A 16,665-nucleotide genomic window follows, 5' to 3' on the forward strand; every position below is an offset into this window, starting at 1 on the left:
GGCCGCCTATAGCGAAGTGCTGGCTCTCTTCTCTGGCCCCAGCTGCTCAAGCAGCCACCCCTGAGCGGCGCAGCACCCGTCCCAGTCTTTAAGCCTCTCTGGGCACTGTGGCTGCGTGGCCTAACGGATAAAGCGTCTGACTTCAGATCAGAAGATTGAGGATTCCAATCCCCTCGTGGTGGCGCTCCTTTTGAGCGAGCAGCCCGTGCCCCAACCCCAGCATAGTTTGCAGGTTTGTTCTTCCCTCTGTCCTCGTCCCTGCGTATTCCTCACAGCTGCGCTCCACCGGGCTGGGCGCTTGCCGAGCACTTCCTCTTGGCTACGGCGCACTGCAGGCTCCTGGTCCCCGCGCGTCACCACCGCGTGGAGCTCTTTAGTAGCTTGGTGGGGATGCCGCGCCTGGCGAGCAGCTCATCCGGTCGTCCCGATGGCTTCTCGAGCTTGCAACGCGGTGACCCACGGTAGGGCCGTGTTTGGGCACGTGCTATTGAACACCTATCACGGAGCACGTGGATTCGGCGTCTTACCGCGCCCCAGTGGCCTAATGGATAAGGCACTGGCCTCCTAAGCCAGGGATTGTGGGTTCGAGTCCCACCTGGGGTGTTGAGGGGGCTGTGCTCCCGAAGTCGCTTTTGGTGCGGGGAACCAGCGACCTCCACCACCATCCGCCGGCTTCCTGCTTGCATCTGCCCTGTCTACGCCCCACGCCTTCTCCTGCAGGACCCTCTATTTGCAGTCGCCGTAGTCAGTCATTTATCCCTGGTTCTGCGGGGCTGCCCGGCCAGGTGGAGTTGGGGTATCCGGGGAACCCTCTGAGCAACTTTATTCTCCCGAGTTCCCCCAGATTCAATATTGTGGCGCCCTGCCCTGACGAAAGCTGTTCATTCAAGGGCTTGGCGTGACCCGCGCTTACCAGCTTTAGGTGCTTGGAGGAGGTGGCTCCTCTTCAACACGTTGCACGGGAGTCGAACCAGAGACCAAGATCAATTCCAGCGTCCCTGAGAAGGAAAGAAAAAGGAAATAAAAGATCCTGTACAAAGTTGTCACTTTTTGGCCGGGCGCGGTGGCTCACGCCTGTAATTCCCAACACTTTGGGAGGCGGAGGCTGGCGGATCACCTGAGGTCAGGAGTTTGAGACCAGCCTGGCCAATATGGTGAAACCTCGTCTCTACTAAAAATACAAAAATTAGCCGGGCGTGGTGGCGTGCGCCTGTAATCCCAGATACTCCAGAGGCTGAGGCAGAAGAATCGCTTGAACTCGGGAGGCTGAGGTTGCAGTGGTCCGAGATGTGCTCGCTGCACTCCAGCCTGGGCAACAGAGAGAGACTCCGTCTCAAAAGAACTTGTTATCCCTACCCCAGGTGGGACTCGAACCCACAATCCCTGGCTTAGGAGGCCAGTGCCTTATCCATTAGGCCACTGGGGCTTGCGGCACGTGATTGCAACATCCCTTACTTTTGTAAGCGGGTGGCCCCTTCTCCTAGACAAGGCCTCAGAGAGGCGCGATCCATCGAGTGGGCTCCGTCCCTGCGGAGCGCACGTTTGGTGAACGGACTGGAGGATACCGCAGTGCGCGGGGACCTGCCCCGCCACCGCCCCGTTTAGCAAGCACCAGCCCCAAGCCCCCTCCCGCGCCCCCTTGCTTCCCCGACCCCCACACTGGGACGCTCCATGGAGTCTGGAGGGTCCCCTCGGAGGCTGCCTGCACACCCGGACCATGGGGTATGAAGACTGAGGTTTGGAGGGGTTTCCTTCCTACTGCCCTGAGCCTTTCTGTCCACCTCTACAGAACTGATAAAAAATCCAGGAATTTTAGGAAAAAGTAGCATAGGAAGTGAAGGAGAACAGAGAAGTATTAATCATGAATATTGAAATACAAACACTGAAAATCTTGCTTATCATGAGGGAATATACAACAGGGAAGCAAGTCCTTTCAGTTATAATAGAAATACATAGAAAGGAAATCAGCCAAGTAGCTATTTCACCCTAATTCTAATCAAGAATAAGCACATTTAAAAATGTTACACACATTTAAAATCCATTATTAAAGGCTACAGGCCGGGTGCTGTGGCTCATGCCTGTAATCCCAGCACTTTGGAAAGCCGAGGTGGGCAGATTGCTTGAGCCCAGGAGTTCAAAACCAGCCTGGCAACATAGCGAGACACTGTCTCATTAAAAAATAAAAATAAAAAATAAAAAATAAAGTCTTAGGCACAGCCGAAGGATTTAACAGTTCAGTGAGGGCAGCATCTGTCCCCATTGTGTCCTTGCCCATCTGTTCCAGCATCGCAGGGCAAAGGAGACATGGGGACATTCTTTTTTGTTTTTCTCCAAAATGTATAGTCTGCAGAAACCTGTCTCCTCTTCTCCTTAATAGCAGCAAGAAGGATTTAACCCACCTGGCTCCAGTTTACTGCCTTGAGGATGCCCCCGTTTAAGTTAACTGACTTGTCCATTGCTGGGACCCAGCACTCTGCTCCAGGGTCAACCTGCAGGGATGACTTCTCTGCTTTCCTGCCAGCACCCTCTAGCCTGGCGTCCGTCCCCCCACTCCCGGCCCCCACTCAGCCTTGCCTCGCTCAGCTGCTCCTGTTCATCCCCAGGAATCCACTTGTCTCCCTGGGGCTTGGATCTTCCAGCTCCAGTCTCACTCCGAGCTCCAGCACTCCATTCCCTCTCCTGGGTATCACCACTGGGCACTCCTCCTCACAGGCAAAACCACGCTGATCCAGCTGTCCTCCCAAGGCCACTCCCCTTCATGATGTTCCTGTGTGAGTGCACAGCATCACCCATGTCACGCCCCTCACTCCCATACCACCCAGGCCAATTTTCTGTCTTCATAATCCTCCAGCATCTGGTATTTCCTCCCCACCCCTGCTGCTGCCACCCTAGTTCCAGAGCGTGTCCCTGACTGCTCACATGGGGTCAGTTGCCATCCATGCACACCTTCCTACAGCCTCTCCTCATTCTGTCATGGGCAGAGCAGCCTTCCTGCCACAGCCTCTGTAGGGGAAAGACTAAATGTCTTAGCTGTCACTTTTAAGTCCTTTCTAGACCTGGATCCCAGTCAATTGGCAGACTCATCTTTCACAGTTCCTTGTCCTCTGGGTTCCAGCCAAACTGGGCTAGAAATCGTGGCAGACATTCCCCGGGTACCAGCTCAGTGCCACTAACCATGTAGTTATTCACTGAAATCCCACAATAACCCTATGAGGTAGGTGCTAATAACATAACCCCTAGTTTAGGCTGAGCTCAGTTGCTCATGCCTGTAATCCCAGCACTTTGGGAGGCTAAGGCAGGCTGATCACTTGAGGTCAGGCATTTGAGACCAGCCTGGCCAACATGGCGAAACCCCATCTCTACTAAAAATACAAAAAATAACTGGGTGTGGTGGTGTGCATTTGAGATCCCAGCTACTCAGGAGGCTGAGGCAGGAGAATTGCTTGAACCCAGGAGGTGAAGGTTGCAGTGAGCCGAGATTGTGCCGTTGCACTCCAGCCTGGGTGACGGAGTGAGACTATGTCTCAAAATAAATAAATAAATAAAATAACCCCTAGTTTATAGGTGGGGAAACTTAAGGTTCAGAGAGGTTAGGTAGCAGCTGGGGAGGTGGACGGGTGCGCACTGACCCATGCAGTCCCCTTCAGGGCCCATTCTCTCAATCACAAGTTTCCCGTCCAGCCACAGGCAGGCCTTGGAGTTGCCATTTTCGTAGCCTTTGCAGTTGGCCACCACTGGAGCCTCCAAGTGACATGCTCTTACCCTGCCAGTTCCTCCCCTCCCTTCAGGCCCATCTCAAGCACATCCTCTTCCACCATCCAGCTGAACTAGTCATTCCTCTGTCTCCTGCAATCTACTGAGACCTTTCTTTTGTCATTCATCCTGCTTCGGGTCTTGCTGCTGGAACAGGAATCCACTTTTCCTCTCAGCTTTTACTATCACCTGATCAAATGTCAATTCTCCGGAAGAACGCACTTTTGCTTTGTTTGCTTCTGACTCCTCCCTACCTCATGCTGTGAGCACTTGGTATTCACTTAGCGCTTACTGAATTACGGAATGAACTGGTAACTGTACAGCCTGCATATGAGCCTCGGCCCCTCCCAGGCTCTGAGTCCCTTGAGGACAGGGACCACGTCTTACACATTTTTAATTTACATTAAAGGAGCCATGCTGATCTTCTCTGTATCATTCTAATTTTAGTATATGTGCTGCTGAAGTGAGCAAATGTTTGTATTTTGTAAGTCATTTATAAATGATTTTCCTCCTTGTTTAGGCTCATGTGCTCACATAAACTAGATCAAAAGCATATAGAACAGTTTAAGAAATTCATACATGCAGCCAGGCGTGGTGGCTCATGCCTGTAATCCAAGCACTTTGGAGGCCAAGGCGGGCGGATCACCTGAGGTCGGGAGTTCAAGACCAGCCTGACCAACATGGTGAAACCTTGTCTTATAAAAAAAAAAAAAGAAAAGAAAAAAATCCTGAGGGGATTGTAAAAATCTCCTTCCGGTTCCAACTTATTCTTCCTGCCTCTAAAACCCACTGCCTAATACGGCACCTGACACACAATACTTCTCATTCAAGACACCTGGTGGTTTTGTTACCCATGTCTCTTAAAACCTAAATGCCTTGGCCTGGCGCAGTGGCTCACACCTGTGATCGAGCACTCTGGAGTAGCTGGGATTACAGGCGCACGCCACCACGCCCGGCTAATTTTTGTATTTTTAGTAGAGACGAGGTTTCACCATATTGGCCAGGCTGGTCTCAAACTCCTGACCTCAGGTGATCCGCCAGCCTCCGCCTCCCAAAGTGCTGGGAATTACAGGCTGAGGTGGGCAGATCACCTAAGGTCAGGAGTTCAAGACCAGTCTGGCCAACATGGTGAAACCCTGTCTCTACAAAATACAAAAATTAGCCGGGTGTGGTGGCAGGCGCCTGTAATCGCAGCCACTCAGGAGGCTGAGACAGGAGACTCGCTTGAACCCTGGAGGTGGAGGTTGCAATGAGCTGAGATAGCGATATTGCACGCCAGCCTGGGCCACAGAGCGAGACTCTGTCTCAAAAACAAAAAACCTAAACTCTTTAACTTGAATTCAAGCCTCTTCACATCAAGCCGGCCTCTCTCCAGGCTCACTTCCCAGAATCGCCCTGCACGAATCGACCATTCAGTGCCTCCACCTTCCTTGCTACCTCCTCCACCCCTGCCTCTTCTCTGTCTCCTGTGTTCATAGTGTCCCCTTCAAATGGCATGTCCTCCTCCCCTCTACTGATGAAAGTCCTGTACCTTTTCCATAGCCAAGCTCAAATGCCCACTTACCTGTCTCAACCCTCCTACCTGGCTGTGTGTGTGGTTTTTGTGTTTTTTTTGAGATGAAGTCTCGCTCCGTTGCCGAGGCTGGAGTGCAGTGGTGTGATCTTGGTTCACTGTAACCTCTGCCTCCTGGGTTCAAATGATTCTCCTGCCTCAGCCCCTGAGTAGCTGAGATTACAGGTGCCTGCCACCATACCCAGCTAATTTTTGTATTTTAGTAGAGACAGGGTTTCACCATGTTGGCGAGGCTGGTCTTGAATTCCTGACCTCAGGTGATCTGCCTGCCTCAGCCTCCCAAAGTGCTGGGACTACAGGCTTGAGCCACTGTGCCCATTGGGTTATTTATTTATTTTTTTTTGAGACATGGTCTTGCTCTGTCACTCAAGCTGAAGTGCAGTGGTGCCATTATGGTTCACTGCAACCTTGAACTCCTGGGCTCAAGTGATTCTCCTGCCTCAGCCCCCCGAGTAGTTGGGACTATGGACATGTGCCACCACACCCGGCTAATTTTTGTATTTTCTGTAGAGATGAGGTCTCGCTATGTTGCTCAGGCTGGTTTTAAACTCCTGACCTCGTGTGATCCTCCTGCCTTAGCCTCCAAAGTGCTTAGATTACAGGCGTGAGCCACCACGCCTGGCCTGTGTGTTCTTTCACAGCAGACACCAGAACCCTTTCCTGTTCCTGGGTGCTGTGTCAACAACTGTGAGGCTAATTCAACTGAGAGAGAAGGTAGGAATTGCTTTCTGAAGCATTCTGAGTGAGAAGGGAACACTATGAGTTTCAAGTTTTATTGTGGCTAATACATCAGATGCATTATTAAGGTTGGACAACATGGTAACTGCCTAGAAAGATCTTTGCAATCAGTGCCTGCAACCTTCATTCCCAATAAACATTCTTGTGATGGCTCCAATGTTATCGACAAGCATTAACAGTCAAAAAGAGAAAAGGAAATCTCCTCATGGTGTGAAAGGCCTCTCAGCTGCAGCTGCTGGGACGCCCAGAAGCGCCTTCCAGCTGCAGAGGGTGATTTCAGTCCATGTCGACCCTCCTGCTTGTCTTTATGGCAGAATGAATTCTCTTTTGTCTCAGCCTTTCCCGATTCATGCTTTCTATCCTGAAAACAAAAAGACTGCAATTAGGCCCAGATGCCCAATCAGTGCTTTTCAAAGTGGTGAGAGGAGTTGGAAGCTCAACGGGAAGCCAAGCAGTTTACCAGCAGGCACTAGAGCCGAGCCTGCGTCCCAGGTCAGCGTCCCCTCCTCTTCCTAGAGCTTCTCCCAGGGCACGTCCTGGACTTTCCTCTGCCCCTTCCTTACCTGTGTAGACTATCGTCCACACAAATCAGTTTATAGCAGCTTAGGTCATTTGCCAGTACCTGAGTCTCTGAAGTTTAGCATCTTCTTTCGATGGCTCCTTGGGTGTCTGGCTGGCCTCAGTGATCATGTCTCGAATTTTCTGCAGGCAATCTGCCAGATTCCGGAACTGATAGCGGCTGCTCTCAGAGGTGAGGATCAACTCTCCTGACCTGTTGATCTTGTTTTTGTGCTGCAGAGAACAAAGGAAAAACCGGAGTCCTACAGAGTAAAGGTTTAAAAGCCACCGAGGGATTTCTAGGGAAAGAAAGGGATGGTGGTTACCATGATGGCTATCTTCTGCCTCACACGCTCTGCGATCCAGTCGGCAGTTGCCAAGTGGAACCTGACTTCCGCCTTGGAATTCACTGTGGATGAAAGGGAGAAGGGAGCATGAGTGCCTGAGACTTCCAGGAAGGATCAACCCCTGCGTGACCAGTGATCATCCTGAAACAAAGGGAGGCCAGATACCCAACCATGTACATTCTAGCTTACATCCAAGTTGGCTATGAACAAGCCTGCGAAGACAGTGAGGCACTTCTGGACAAAAATAGACTTTCAGTAACTAAGTGTCTAGTGCTTCTCTTACAGTTTTACTGGGTACAAAAAAAAATGGAGGGAATGGATTTCACCAGAATGAAGGAAAGCTGTTGTTGGAGCTGGCTGCCGCCTCACACTGTGATTTCCCTTTGTTTAGACTCACAAGCCAGTCCTAGTCCTAGCAACCCACAGCTGAACGTCTGAGAATCAGACCACATTCAAAAGAATAAAGAGGATTATTATAAACTGGCAGCACTTAAGCTTCTGCTGAAAATTCCCTTTATTCCATATGAACCTAAACACAGGGTTCCTGAAGCCCATCTCCCAGCTACATTTGAAAGCAAAAGAAAGCAATGAGGCACCCCGTACCTTTGTTCACATTCTGCCCCCCAGGACCACTACTCCGACAATAAGATATTGTCAAGCGATCTGTAAAACAGAACAAAGTACACACGCAAAACTGATTACCTCCTGGCAAATGTGCAAACCACCAATTTACTATCAACATAACTATCCCTATTATATATCTTTCTCTTTCAATGACTTTTACATACAGTCATCCCTCAGTAGCTGTGGGGGATTGGCTCTAGCACCCCTGTGGATACCAAAATCCACGAATGCACGGTCCCTGATATAAAATGGTGCAGTATTTGCAAATAACCGGCACACATCTTCCTGCATACTTACAACTAGATCACCTATAACACCTAATACAATATAAACACCATGTAAATTGTTGTTATACTGTATTGTTTAGGGAATAATCAGAAAAAAAATTCTGCATAAGCTGCAAACATCTTTTTTCTTTTTCAATTTTTTTTTTTTACAGATAGGATCTCACTCTGTCACCCAGGATGGAGTGCAGTGACATGATCATAGTTCACTGCAGCCTCAAACTCCTGAGCTCAAGTGATCCTCCTGCCTCAGCCTCCCAAGTAGCTAGGACTTCAGGCATGTGCCACCATACCCTGCTGATTATTTTTTAAGTTTTTTTTTTTTTTTTGTAGTTATAGGGTTTTGCTATGTTGCCCAGGCTGTTCTTGAACTTCTGGGCTAAAATGATCCTCCCAATGTATTGGGATTACAGGTGTGAACCACTGTGCCCAGCCTCTTTTTCAAATATTTTTGATTCACAGTTGGTGGAATCCATAGATGTAGAACTCACAGATACAGAAGGCCAACCGTATATATAAAAGTAACATTCAGATCAGTGAAGCTGGAAGTTATTTACAGATGTCAAAACTGAAATCAGAGCAAGTGACTTTCCCAAGGTCACACAGACAGCAAAGAAAGTAAAATCAGGACTTGGCTGTCTGCTTCTACTCCCATACATTCCCCCGGGTCTGCTGCCCTCGCTTTTTGCTGCTTGTTTTCTGTTCGTTTCAAAGCAAGGATCATTTCGAAAGTTCAAACTAAGGGACAGAGTTAGTTTCATCCCAGATGTGGCGGATGTGGAATCTCAATAGACTATAAGCTCCAAGAGGGCAGGACTGTACCTAATTCATGGTGTGTTCATGGGTATTCCCCAGGCCTAGATCACAGTTAGTGTTAAAACATCTGTTGGATGAATGAGGAGCTGGGAGCTCTAGCTTCAAACACTGGCTCGATCATGAAGTGACCATGATCTTGGCAAAGTCTCACTGTTTTTTCTGGGTCTCATTTTTGTTTGTTTTTAACCTGTAAAATGAGGTTTCATCCTTCCCCTTTTATAATTAATGGAAAGCAGTCTTGTCATGTCTGAGGAATGTAAGGAAGGCAGGATATTGGGAAAATTTCAGGAGACTGGATGGTAAATCGCAAGAATTTTGCACGGCAAAGAACTGCGGCACCATGGTGGTAGAAAGCTGGCCTCCGTGAGGGGTAGTGACTTATCTTGGGACTGCTTTTAAGAGGATTTCCTTCTTTGAAAATCAAGTTTTTTCTGAGACAAGGTCTCCCTCTGGCACCCAGGCTGGAGTCCAGCGGCACAATGACGGCTCACTGCAGCCTCAACATCTTGGGCTCAAGCGATCCTCCTGGGTTCAAGGGATCCTTCCATCTCAGCCTCCCAAGTAGCTGAGACTACAGGCAGGAACAGCTTCAAGCTATAAAACTGCTTTGCTGCAGCATGTATTGGCTCCTCAGCCACAGGGTGTCCTGTGGGTTGCAGTCATCTGGCCTCTGTTTTAGAGTCACCCTGACAAGGGTCACAGGGAACCAGCACCTTTGGCTGCTCTTCCTCACACTGTCTATGGAAGTCAGACACTCTCTGAGTCTAAAAAAGGCTCATTGTTTCTTTATAGGCTGTAACTGTTAGGCCTTGCTTCTGCCTGACAGTTACAAAATTTTAAAGTTATGCAAATGGTTTATTTACATGGAAATGTCTCTCACTCCTGTCTTCTTATCTCTCTATTCCTCAAGGCAGTCACTGTATCCAGGGTGTTCCTTTCAGATACACACACACACACACACACACACACACACACACACACACACACACGTGCCTCCACACAGATATAGATACAAATATAGATACACATATACTGATACAGATATTTAGAAATAGATATTTCAGGCTGGGCACAGTGGCTCATGCCTGTAATCCCAGCACTTTGGGAGGCCGAGGCGGGCAGATCATGAGGTCAGGAGTTCGAGACCAGCCTGTCCAACATGGTGAAACACCATCTCTACTAAAGATACAAAATTAGCTGGGCGTGGTAGTGTGTGCCTGTAATCCCAGCTACAAAGAAGGATGAGACAGGAGAATTGCTTGAACCTGGGAGGTGGAGGTTACAGTGAGCTGAGATTGTGCCATTTCACTCCAGCCTGAGCGATAGGGCGAGACTGTGTCTCAAAAACAAACAAACAAAATAAATACATATTTCAGAGATATAGATATGTAAAACACAAATGGTAGCTTATAAATTCTCCTGCGTCTTCCTCTTTCAGTTCATCTATCATAGAGTGCTCCACGTCACGCGAACATTAAGAGCTCTCCACTCATGCAGTACATTGCACAGTACGACGCAAGTGGCCACGCTCGAATGAATCATGATTCATTTCTTATTCTAAATAATGTTGCAAAGATTCTACTTTTCACACCCAGAGATAGTCTCTTTAATTGGGATAGAGAAATCTGGAAGGAATGTGTGAGGGATGAGAGAAATGACTGATTTTTTTTTTTTCTTTCTGAGACAGAGTCTCGCTGTCTTGCCTAGGCTGGAGTGCAGTGGTGCAATTTCAGCTCACTGCAACCTCTGTCTCCCAGGCTCAAGTGATTCTTGTGCCTCAGCCTCCTGAGTAGCTGGGATCACAGGCACCCACCACCACACCTGGCTAATTTTTGAATTTGATTAAATAAATAAATAAATAAATTTATTTATTTTTGATACAGAGTCTCGTTCTGTTGCCCAGGCTGGAGTGCAATGGCAGAATCTTGGCTCACTGCATCCTCTGCCTCTGGGTTCAAGTGATTCTCCTGCCTCAGCCTCCCAAGTAGCTGGGATTACAGGCGCTTGCCCCACACCCGGCTAATTTTATATTTTTAGTAGAGATAGAGTTTTACCATGTTGGCCAGGATGATCTCAAACTTCTGACTTCAGATGATCCACTCACCTCGGTCTCCCAAATTGCTGGGATTACAGGTGTGAGCCACTGCGCCTGGCCTAAGTTTTGTATTTTTAGTAGTGATGGGGTTTCACCATGTTGGCCTGGATGATACTGATCTCCTGACCTCAGATGATCCACTCGCCTTAGCCTCCCAAACTGTTGGGATTACAGGCGTGAGCCACCATGCCTGGCCAACGGACTTTTCTTTTTTTCAGACAGAGTTTTGCTTTTGTCGCCAGGCTGGAGTGCAGTGACATGATCTCGGCTCACTGCAACCTCCACCTCCTGGGTTCAAGTGATTCTCCTGCCTCAGCCTCCTGAGTAGCTGAGATTACAGACACATGCTACCACACAGCCAACTGATTTTTAAGAAAACAAAATTACTTACCTAGAGGGATGTCATTGTCGGCTTGCTTTGCACCATCCTGTAATGTAATGTACACAGTGTCAAATAAATAAGTATTATCTACTGGGTGACTCCTAACTGGTCCAAGGCAACAACAAGAAAGATGTAAAGCCACAACACGAATATTATACATTAGTATTGTCACCGCAAAATCATATCACAATGACAGAAAAAGCATCCTTAGACTCCAGGGGTAACACCTCAGAAACATTCCTCCAGGAAAAAGGAACTGATATCTCCAGCCTTCCCTGCCCTGGCCTTAGCTAATATTAGGCACCATCAGAGGCCTGGCTCCACGGGGAGGGGGAGCCACGGTGGACGTGCATCAGGGAGCCTTCAAAAGAACACCCTCTGTCAACCTGGAGCAACAAGCCCAGTGGGCCACCCTGTTCCTTCCGGGGCCACAGGAGGCTCCCACATGAGGCAGTTCACCTTGGACAGTGACTGTAAACGCACCCTGGGGGTTTCTGTCAAACTAACTACTCACTCCAGGACTTCTCACCTCCACGTCTCTCTCTCCCTTGCTGTTCCTCAAGCAGCAATGCCCTTCAGCCTTAAATCTTTGTATCTACAAGGCCCAGTGCAAACACTACCCACTCCAAGGCTTTTCTGGCCCTCTCAGCTCAAAGCATCAGTATCCTCAGGGGCACTCCCACTGACTACCTTCATTTCTTTTTTTTTGAGATGGAATCTTGTTCTGTAGCCCAGGCTGGAGTGGAATGGTACGATCTCAGCTCACTGCAATCTCCGCCTCTCTGGTTCAAGCGATTCTCCTGCCTCAGCCTCCCAAGTAGCTGGGATTACAGGCGCATGCCACCATGCCCAGCTTTTTTTTTTTTTTGTATTTTTATAGACATGGGGTTTCACCATGTTGGCCAGGCTGGTTTTGAACTCCTGACCTCAAGTGATCAACCCACCTTGGTCTCCCAAAGTGCTAGGACTACAGGTGTAAGCCACTGTGCCAGGCCTGCCTTCATTTATTTTATCTTAGAATTATTTGGGGGTTGGCTGGGCGTGGTGGCTCACACCTGTAATCCCAGCACTTTGGGAGGCCGAGATGGGTGGCTCAGTTGAGGTAAGGAGTTGGAGACCAGCCTGGCCAACATGGTGAAACCCCCTCTCTACTAAAAACACAAAAAAATTAGCCAGGCATGGTGGCACACTTCTGTAATCCTAGCTACTTGAGGAGGCTGAGGTGGGAGGATTGTTTGAACTCAGGAGGTGGAGGTTGCAATGAGCTCAGATCACGACACTGCACTCCAGCCTGGGTAAGAAAAAAAAAAAGAATTATTTGGGGGTGACACCCTCATCCTACTCCACCTGTCTGCAGCACTGAAGATCATGGGCCACAGTCTCTTTCCTAAAGCATGTTCTTCCCGTTCCTTCTGAGATTTTCCTCTTACCTCCCTAGGACTCTTTCTCACTCTCCTTTGCTAGGTCTTTGCAACTTTTAAACACTGACATGCCCTTGAAATACTTCTCTCTCTCTCTCCTCTTTCGTTCCCTAGAATACTCATCTATACTGAGGAAAACAGCCAATTTATTATTTTTTTTTAGACAAAGAGCCTCACTCTGTCACCCAGGCTGGAGTGCAGTGGCATGATCTCGGTTCACTGCAACCTCCACCTTCTGGGTTCAAGTGATTCTCCTGCCTCAGCCTCCTGAGTAGCTGGGACTACAGGCGTGTGCCACCATGCCCGGCTAATTTTTGTATGTTTAGTAGAGATGGGGTTTCACCATGTTGGCCAGGTTGCTCTTGAATTCCTGACCTCAAGTGATCCCCTCCAACCTTGGTCTCCCAAAGTGCTGGGATTACAGTCGTGAGCCACTGTGTTTGGCCAGAAAATAGCCTGTTTTTGACAGCTAACTCTCTGGCTCAAACTCAAACCTCTCTCCTCAACTCCACACTCATATACCCAATTCAATGTCTCTTCTCAGATGTCTAATGGACTCAAACCTCAAGCCTCCTCAGAGGACTTCCCTTAATAACAATGTGAGGTAGCCTCAGCACTCTGTTGCAGCATCCTGGCCTATTCATTACACTACTTCTCACTACCTGATGTTTTCCCTATGTGTTTACTGTCTGCTCCTTCCACTAGAATTAAGCTCCATGAAGGAGAGATCCTGTCTATTTTGTTTATCATGGCAGTATATGCTAGACTGAAGTAGTGCCTGACACAGTAGGTATACAATAAACATTTTAATGAATGAATGAACAAACAAATGAATGCTATTGCCACTTTCTCATCCCAGTGAATAAAAACTCAATCCTTTCATTGCTCAAGGCCCCAGTTCTGGCTGGGCATGGTGGCTCATGCCTGTAATCCCAGCACTTTGGGTAGCTGAGGCAGGCAGATCACTTGAGGTCAGGAGTTTGAGACCAGCCTGGCCAACATGGTGAAACCCTGTCTCTACTAAAAATACAAAAAAAATGAGCTGGGCGTGGTGGTACATGCCTATAATCCCAGCTACTCAGGAGGCTGAGGCATAAGAATCACTTGGACCCAGGAGGCAGAGGTTACAGTGAGTTGAGATCATGCCACTGAACTCCAGCCTGGATGACAGAGTGAGACCCTGTCTCAAAAAAATAAAAAAAAACCCAGATTTCAATTTCTCTTTTATTCTCATTTCTTACATCCAATCAGTTAGCAAATCTTCAGGCTTTCTCTCCAAAATATGTCTAGGATCTGACCAATTCTCATGACTCCTACTGCTTCCACCCTGCTTATCATCTCTTGCCTATATATTGCAATCTCCTTACTTGTCTCCTTGATCTTGACATCCTCGATCTGTTCTCTATAAGGTTCTCTGAGTGATCCTTGTAAACTAAGATAATTCTATTCCCCTGCCTCAAGTTCTCCAAAAGGTCTCCCTTGCATTCAGAGGAAAGGTTGGAGGCCAGTAAGTTCTAGAAACAGGCCTTTCCCAGCCGTCCATCCCTCTCTAGCTTTCCCTCCTGACTCCCCTACTCAGCCACACCTGGGATCTGCTACTGCCTCCAGGTTGTTGCACTCGCTCTTCCCTCTGCCTGGGATGCTCATCTCCTCACTATGCTCATGAGTTGCTGTCTGGCTTCTTCCAGGTCTTCACTCAAATGTCACCTTCTCATTGAGGGCCTTCCCAGACAATCCTACTTAAAATTGCAACCCTACTCCCTACCTCTGGCACTACTTCTTCCTTCTTGGCTTTATTTTCTCCAAAGTACCACCTCACACATTCTATACTAGTTATTTATTGCCTGTCTCCTTCCACTAGAACATAAGCTCCACAAGCTTTAAAATTATTCGCTACTCCACGCCCCAGACTAGCACGGTGCGCACAGCTTTTGTTGAGTGAATGAATGAATGAATATTCTCTTCCAGTCCTGTAAGTGGAAGCTCAATGGATTTGGGTGGGTCTTATCTTTCTTGCTCCGGGGCTTGCTGCAATGCCTGCGCACAGCGGGCTAAATAAATGCATCCTGAAGGAACGAACGTGAAGCCGTTTTATTCGCGTGTCCTGGGATTACTAAAGGCAATGGACCGTGTAACGTCCCAAAGGGTAGCAAACATCTTGGCAGCCTCTTGCCTTTATGTCCGCTTTGGAGAACCAGAATGCTATTTCCCCTTGGGACTGGAATTTGGTCTTGAAGGCCTGGAAACGAACGTGGAAAAGCTGGCGGCCCCGAAGGAAGCATACCCAGCCGGCCTTCCCGGCTCCCGCACATCTCGCGTCAGAGCGAGCACCCCACTCCCAGCCAGGTTTGCGCGGACAGCCAGCCCCCTCTCGCGGCGACCATCACGTAGCTCCCCGACATAGCTCCACATCCGGCCAATGGGGCCTGGGGTTCCTAACGTCACCCAACAGCCGGACAAAACACCCCTTCCGTCCAGTCCTTCCTGGCTCACCGGGACCCTCCAGGCGGTCTCCGAGCCCTGAGATTCGGGGTAGAGCTTGTCCAGGCTGTAGATGCTCTTGAACTCAGTGCCGTCTACCTGCTTGTGCAGCGCCCGGCGTGGGCACCCTGCGGTCGGTGGGAGCAGCCAGACTCCGGGTCGGCTCAGGCCCCAGCGCAGACACCTGGTGGCCGCCATGCTCGGGTTTTGCGACTGTTTCCGGCGGGCGCTTCCTCCCCGCGCTCCGCAAGCTCGCGCTGCTCTCAAGATTTGGTTCCGCGCAGCTTCTAGGGCCCGCTGAGGGGAGGCGGCGAGCTGGGGTCCCGGCGATGTTCCCGGGCCGGCAGCCTCTGGAAGGCCCGGTTGGCGGGGGGAGACGGTAGCCAGACAGCGAGCTCCTACGGGAAGAGTGCCCCGATCTCGTGTCCCCCAGAAACACCACTTCTCTCCCTGTCAGAGTCCGTGCCGCCCGCCTGGACCGCCCACCGTCGGTCAATCAAACACCAGCGAGGCCTGCCCGGCCAGCCTGGGGCATGTCCCGCCCGCCCGCCGCGTGCTTCCCAGCCCCTTTACTCTGCTCTACTTTATCTTTTTTCTCTTCCTTTAAAAAAAATCTAGTCTGCGTGGTAGTTCTAAATTTTAATTAAAAAAAAAAAAATCACTCAGTCCTAATTGTCTTATTGCTGTCTCCTAGCCGGAATGTGAGCTCCAGGAGGGCACCAGCTCACTGCTGTATCCCCAGCACGCAGAACGTGGCACATCGTGGGCACCCCATGAGTATTGATAAAATGAATTCTGTGGGAATGTGCTTTTGAAAGGTGAGCTCTGGTAGAGCTGAGTTTTAGGGAACGCTAGGCTCTTTTTACGTGTCAGCCTATGTGCAAACTCCCCGCCGAGCACTTGTGTGTAATGCCTTATATCCAGCTGCTCTGCAGGACAAATACCAGATGGGAGGAGGAGGCAGGTCACCGAAAGAAATGTTTCCAAAACGTCGAACATCATCCCCCGACCCACAGCTTTATGGAGCAAGATGGTGCTTTTTTCCAGCCAGGAGAGAGGGGGAGCCTGGGGAGGTAGGGAGAGAATTCAGAGAACTGCCGGCCAACTAGAGCCCGTTCATAGGGCTGTTAAGGGATGAACTCCAGACAAGCTTTAATTTTGAAAAAGGTTCAAAGTAGAGCGCAGTGTTTGCAAACAGCTAAACCTTAGTTAAGTTAACTTTGTTGAAAGGCAATGTGGTAAGTGGAAACACACCTAAATAAACGTTCGTAATTATTAGTAATGCTAGTGGTGGTTTCTTAATAAAGAGTTCTATTTTTAGGAAAAATCATAATTATGTTCTATTTTTAGGAAAAAGCTAAATAAATGCATCCTGAGGAACAAACAAGAAGCCGTTTTATAACAACAACAAAAAAATACAAAAAACAAAACAAAATAAAACAAAAGAAGCCATTTTATTTGCATGTCCTGGGGTCAGTAGAGGCAATGGACAGTGTAACGTCCCAAAGCGTAACAAACAACTTAGCAGCCTGGGGATGCTGGCTGATTGAAATAGGAGACTGTCATCAAACCAAGCCTTTACCATCTTAGCGT

General features: G+C 49.0%; 1 protein-coding gene and 3 non-coding genes across 5 annotated transcripts; 1 reads left to right on the forward strand and 3 right to left on the reverse strand.

Annotated features, from left to right (window-relative positions):
- The first annotated feature begins 530 nt into the window (after positions 1-530).
- TRNAR-CCU (transfer RNA arginine (anticodon CCU)) lies at positions 531-603 on the forward strand. The gene has a single exon. It is a non-coding gene; the product is annotated as a tRNA-Arg (tRNA).
- A 750-nt stretch (positions 604-1,353) lies between these two features.
- TRNAR-CCU (transfer RNA arginine (anticodon CCU)) lies at positions 1,354-1,426 on the reverse strand. Its single transcript has one exon. It is a non-coding gene; the product is annotated as a tRNA-Arg (tRNA).
- A 2,692-nt stretch (positions 1,427-4,118) lies between these two features.
- LOC135271785 (U6 spliceosomal RNA) lies at positions 4,119-4,224 on the reverse strand. Its single transcript, XR_010339910.1, has one exon. It is a non-coding gene; the product is annotated as a U6 spliceosomal RNA (small nuclear RNA).
- Positions 4,225-6,085: 1,861 nt separating this feature from the next.
- Positions 6,086-15,289, reverse strand: MRPL58 (mitochondrial ribosomal protein L58). 2 transcript variants are annotated; one of them, XM_012453744.2, is made up of 6 exons: positions 15,172-15,289; positions 11,180-11,216; positions 7,573-7,632; positions 6,949-7,031; positions 6,687-6,856; positions 6,086-6,425 (listed from the first exon to the last, which is right to left on the reverse strand). In XM_012453744.2, the coding sequence occupies exons 1-6, from the start codon at positions 15,268-15,270 to the stop codon at positions 6,341-6,343; spliced, it is 534 nt and encodes a 177-aa protein (XP_012309167.2). In that variant the 5' UTR covers positions 15,271-15,289; the 3' UTR covers positions 6,086-6,340. The 2 variants fall into 2 exon arrangements, with proteins under 2 accessions (XP_012309167.2, XP_012309165.2); XM_012453742.2 differs by having other exon boundaries at positions 15,085-15,289.
- Between the last annotated feature and the right edge of the window lie 1,376 nt (positions 15,290-16,665).

The sequence above is a fragment of the Aotus nancymaae genome, unplaced genomic scaffold (genome assembly GCF_030222135.1).
Source record: "Aotus nancymaae isolate 86718 unplaced genomic scaffold, 86718_ANA_hifiasm-v0.15.2.pri h1tg000089l, whole genome shotgun sequence".
Taxonomy (NCBI): Eukaryota; Metazoa; Chordata; class Mammalia; order Primates; family Aotidae; genus Aotus; species Aotus nancymaae.

What these genes read in the sequence shown, in the direction of transcription:
- MRPL58 (XM_012453742.2), bottom strand. Translation starts at nt 15,270, where the DNA reads ATGGCGGCCACCAGGTGTCTGCGCTGGGGCCTGAGCCGACCCGGAGTC. An exon ending in CGACAATGACATCCCTCTAG is followed by an intron (nt 7,633 to 11,179) that starts GTAAGTAATTTT and finishes TCTGTTTTACAG; the next exon opens with ATCGCTTGACAATATCTTAT. An exon ending in GCTAAACTTCAGAGACTCAG is followed by an intron (nt 6,426 to 6,686) that starts GTACTGGCAAAT and finishes TTTTGTTTTCAG; the next exon opens with GATAGAAAGCATGAATCGGG.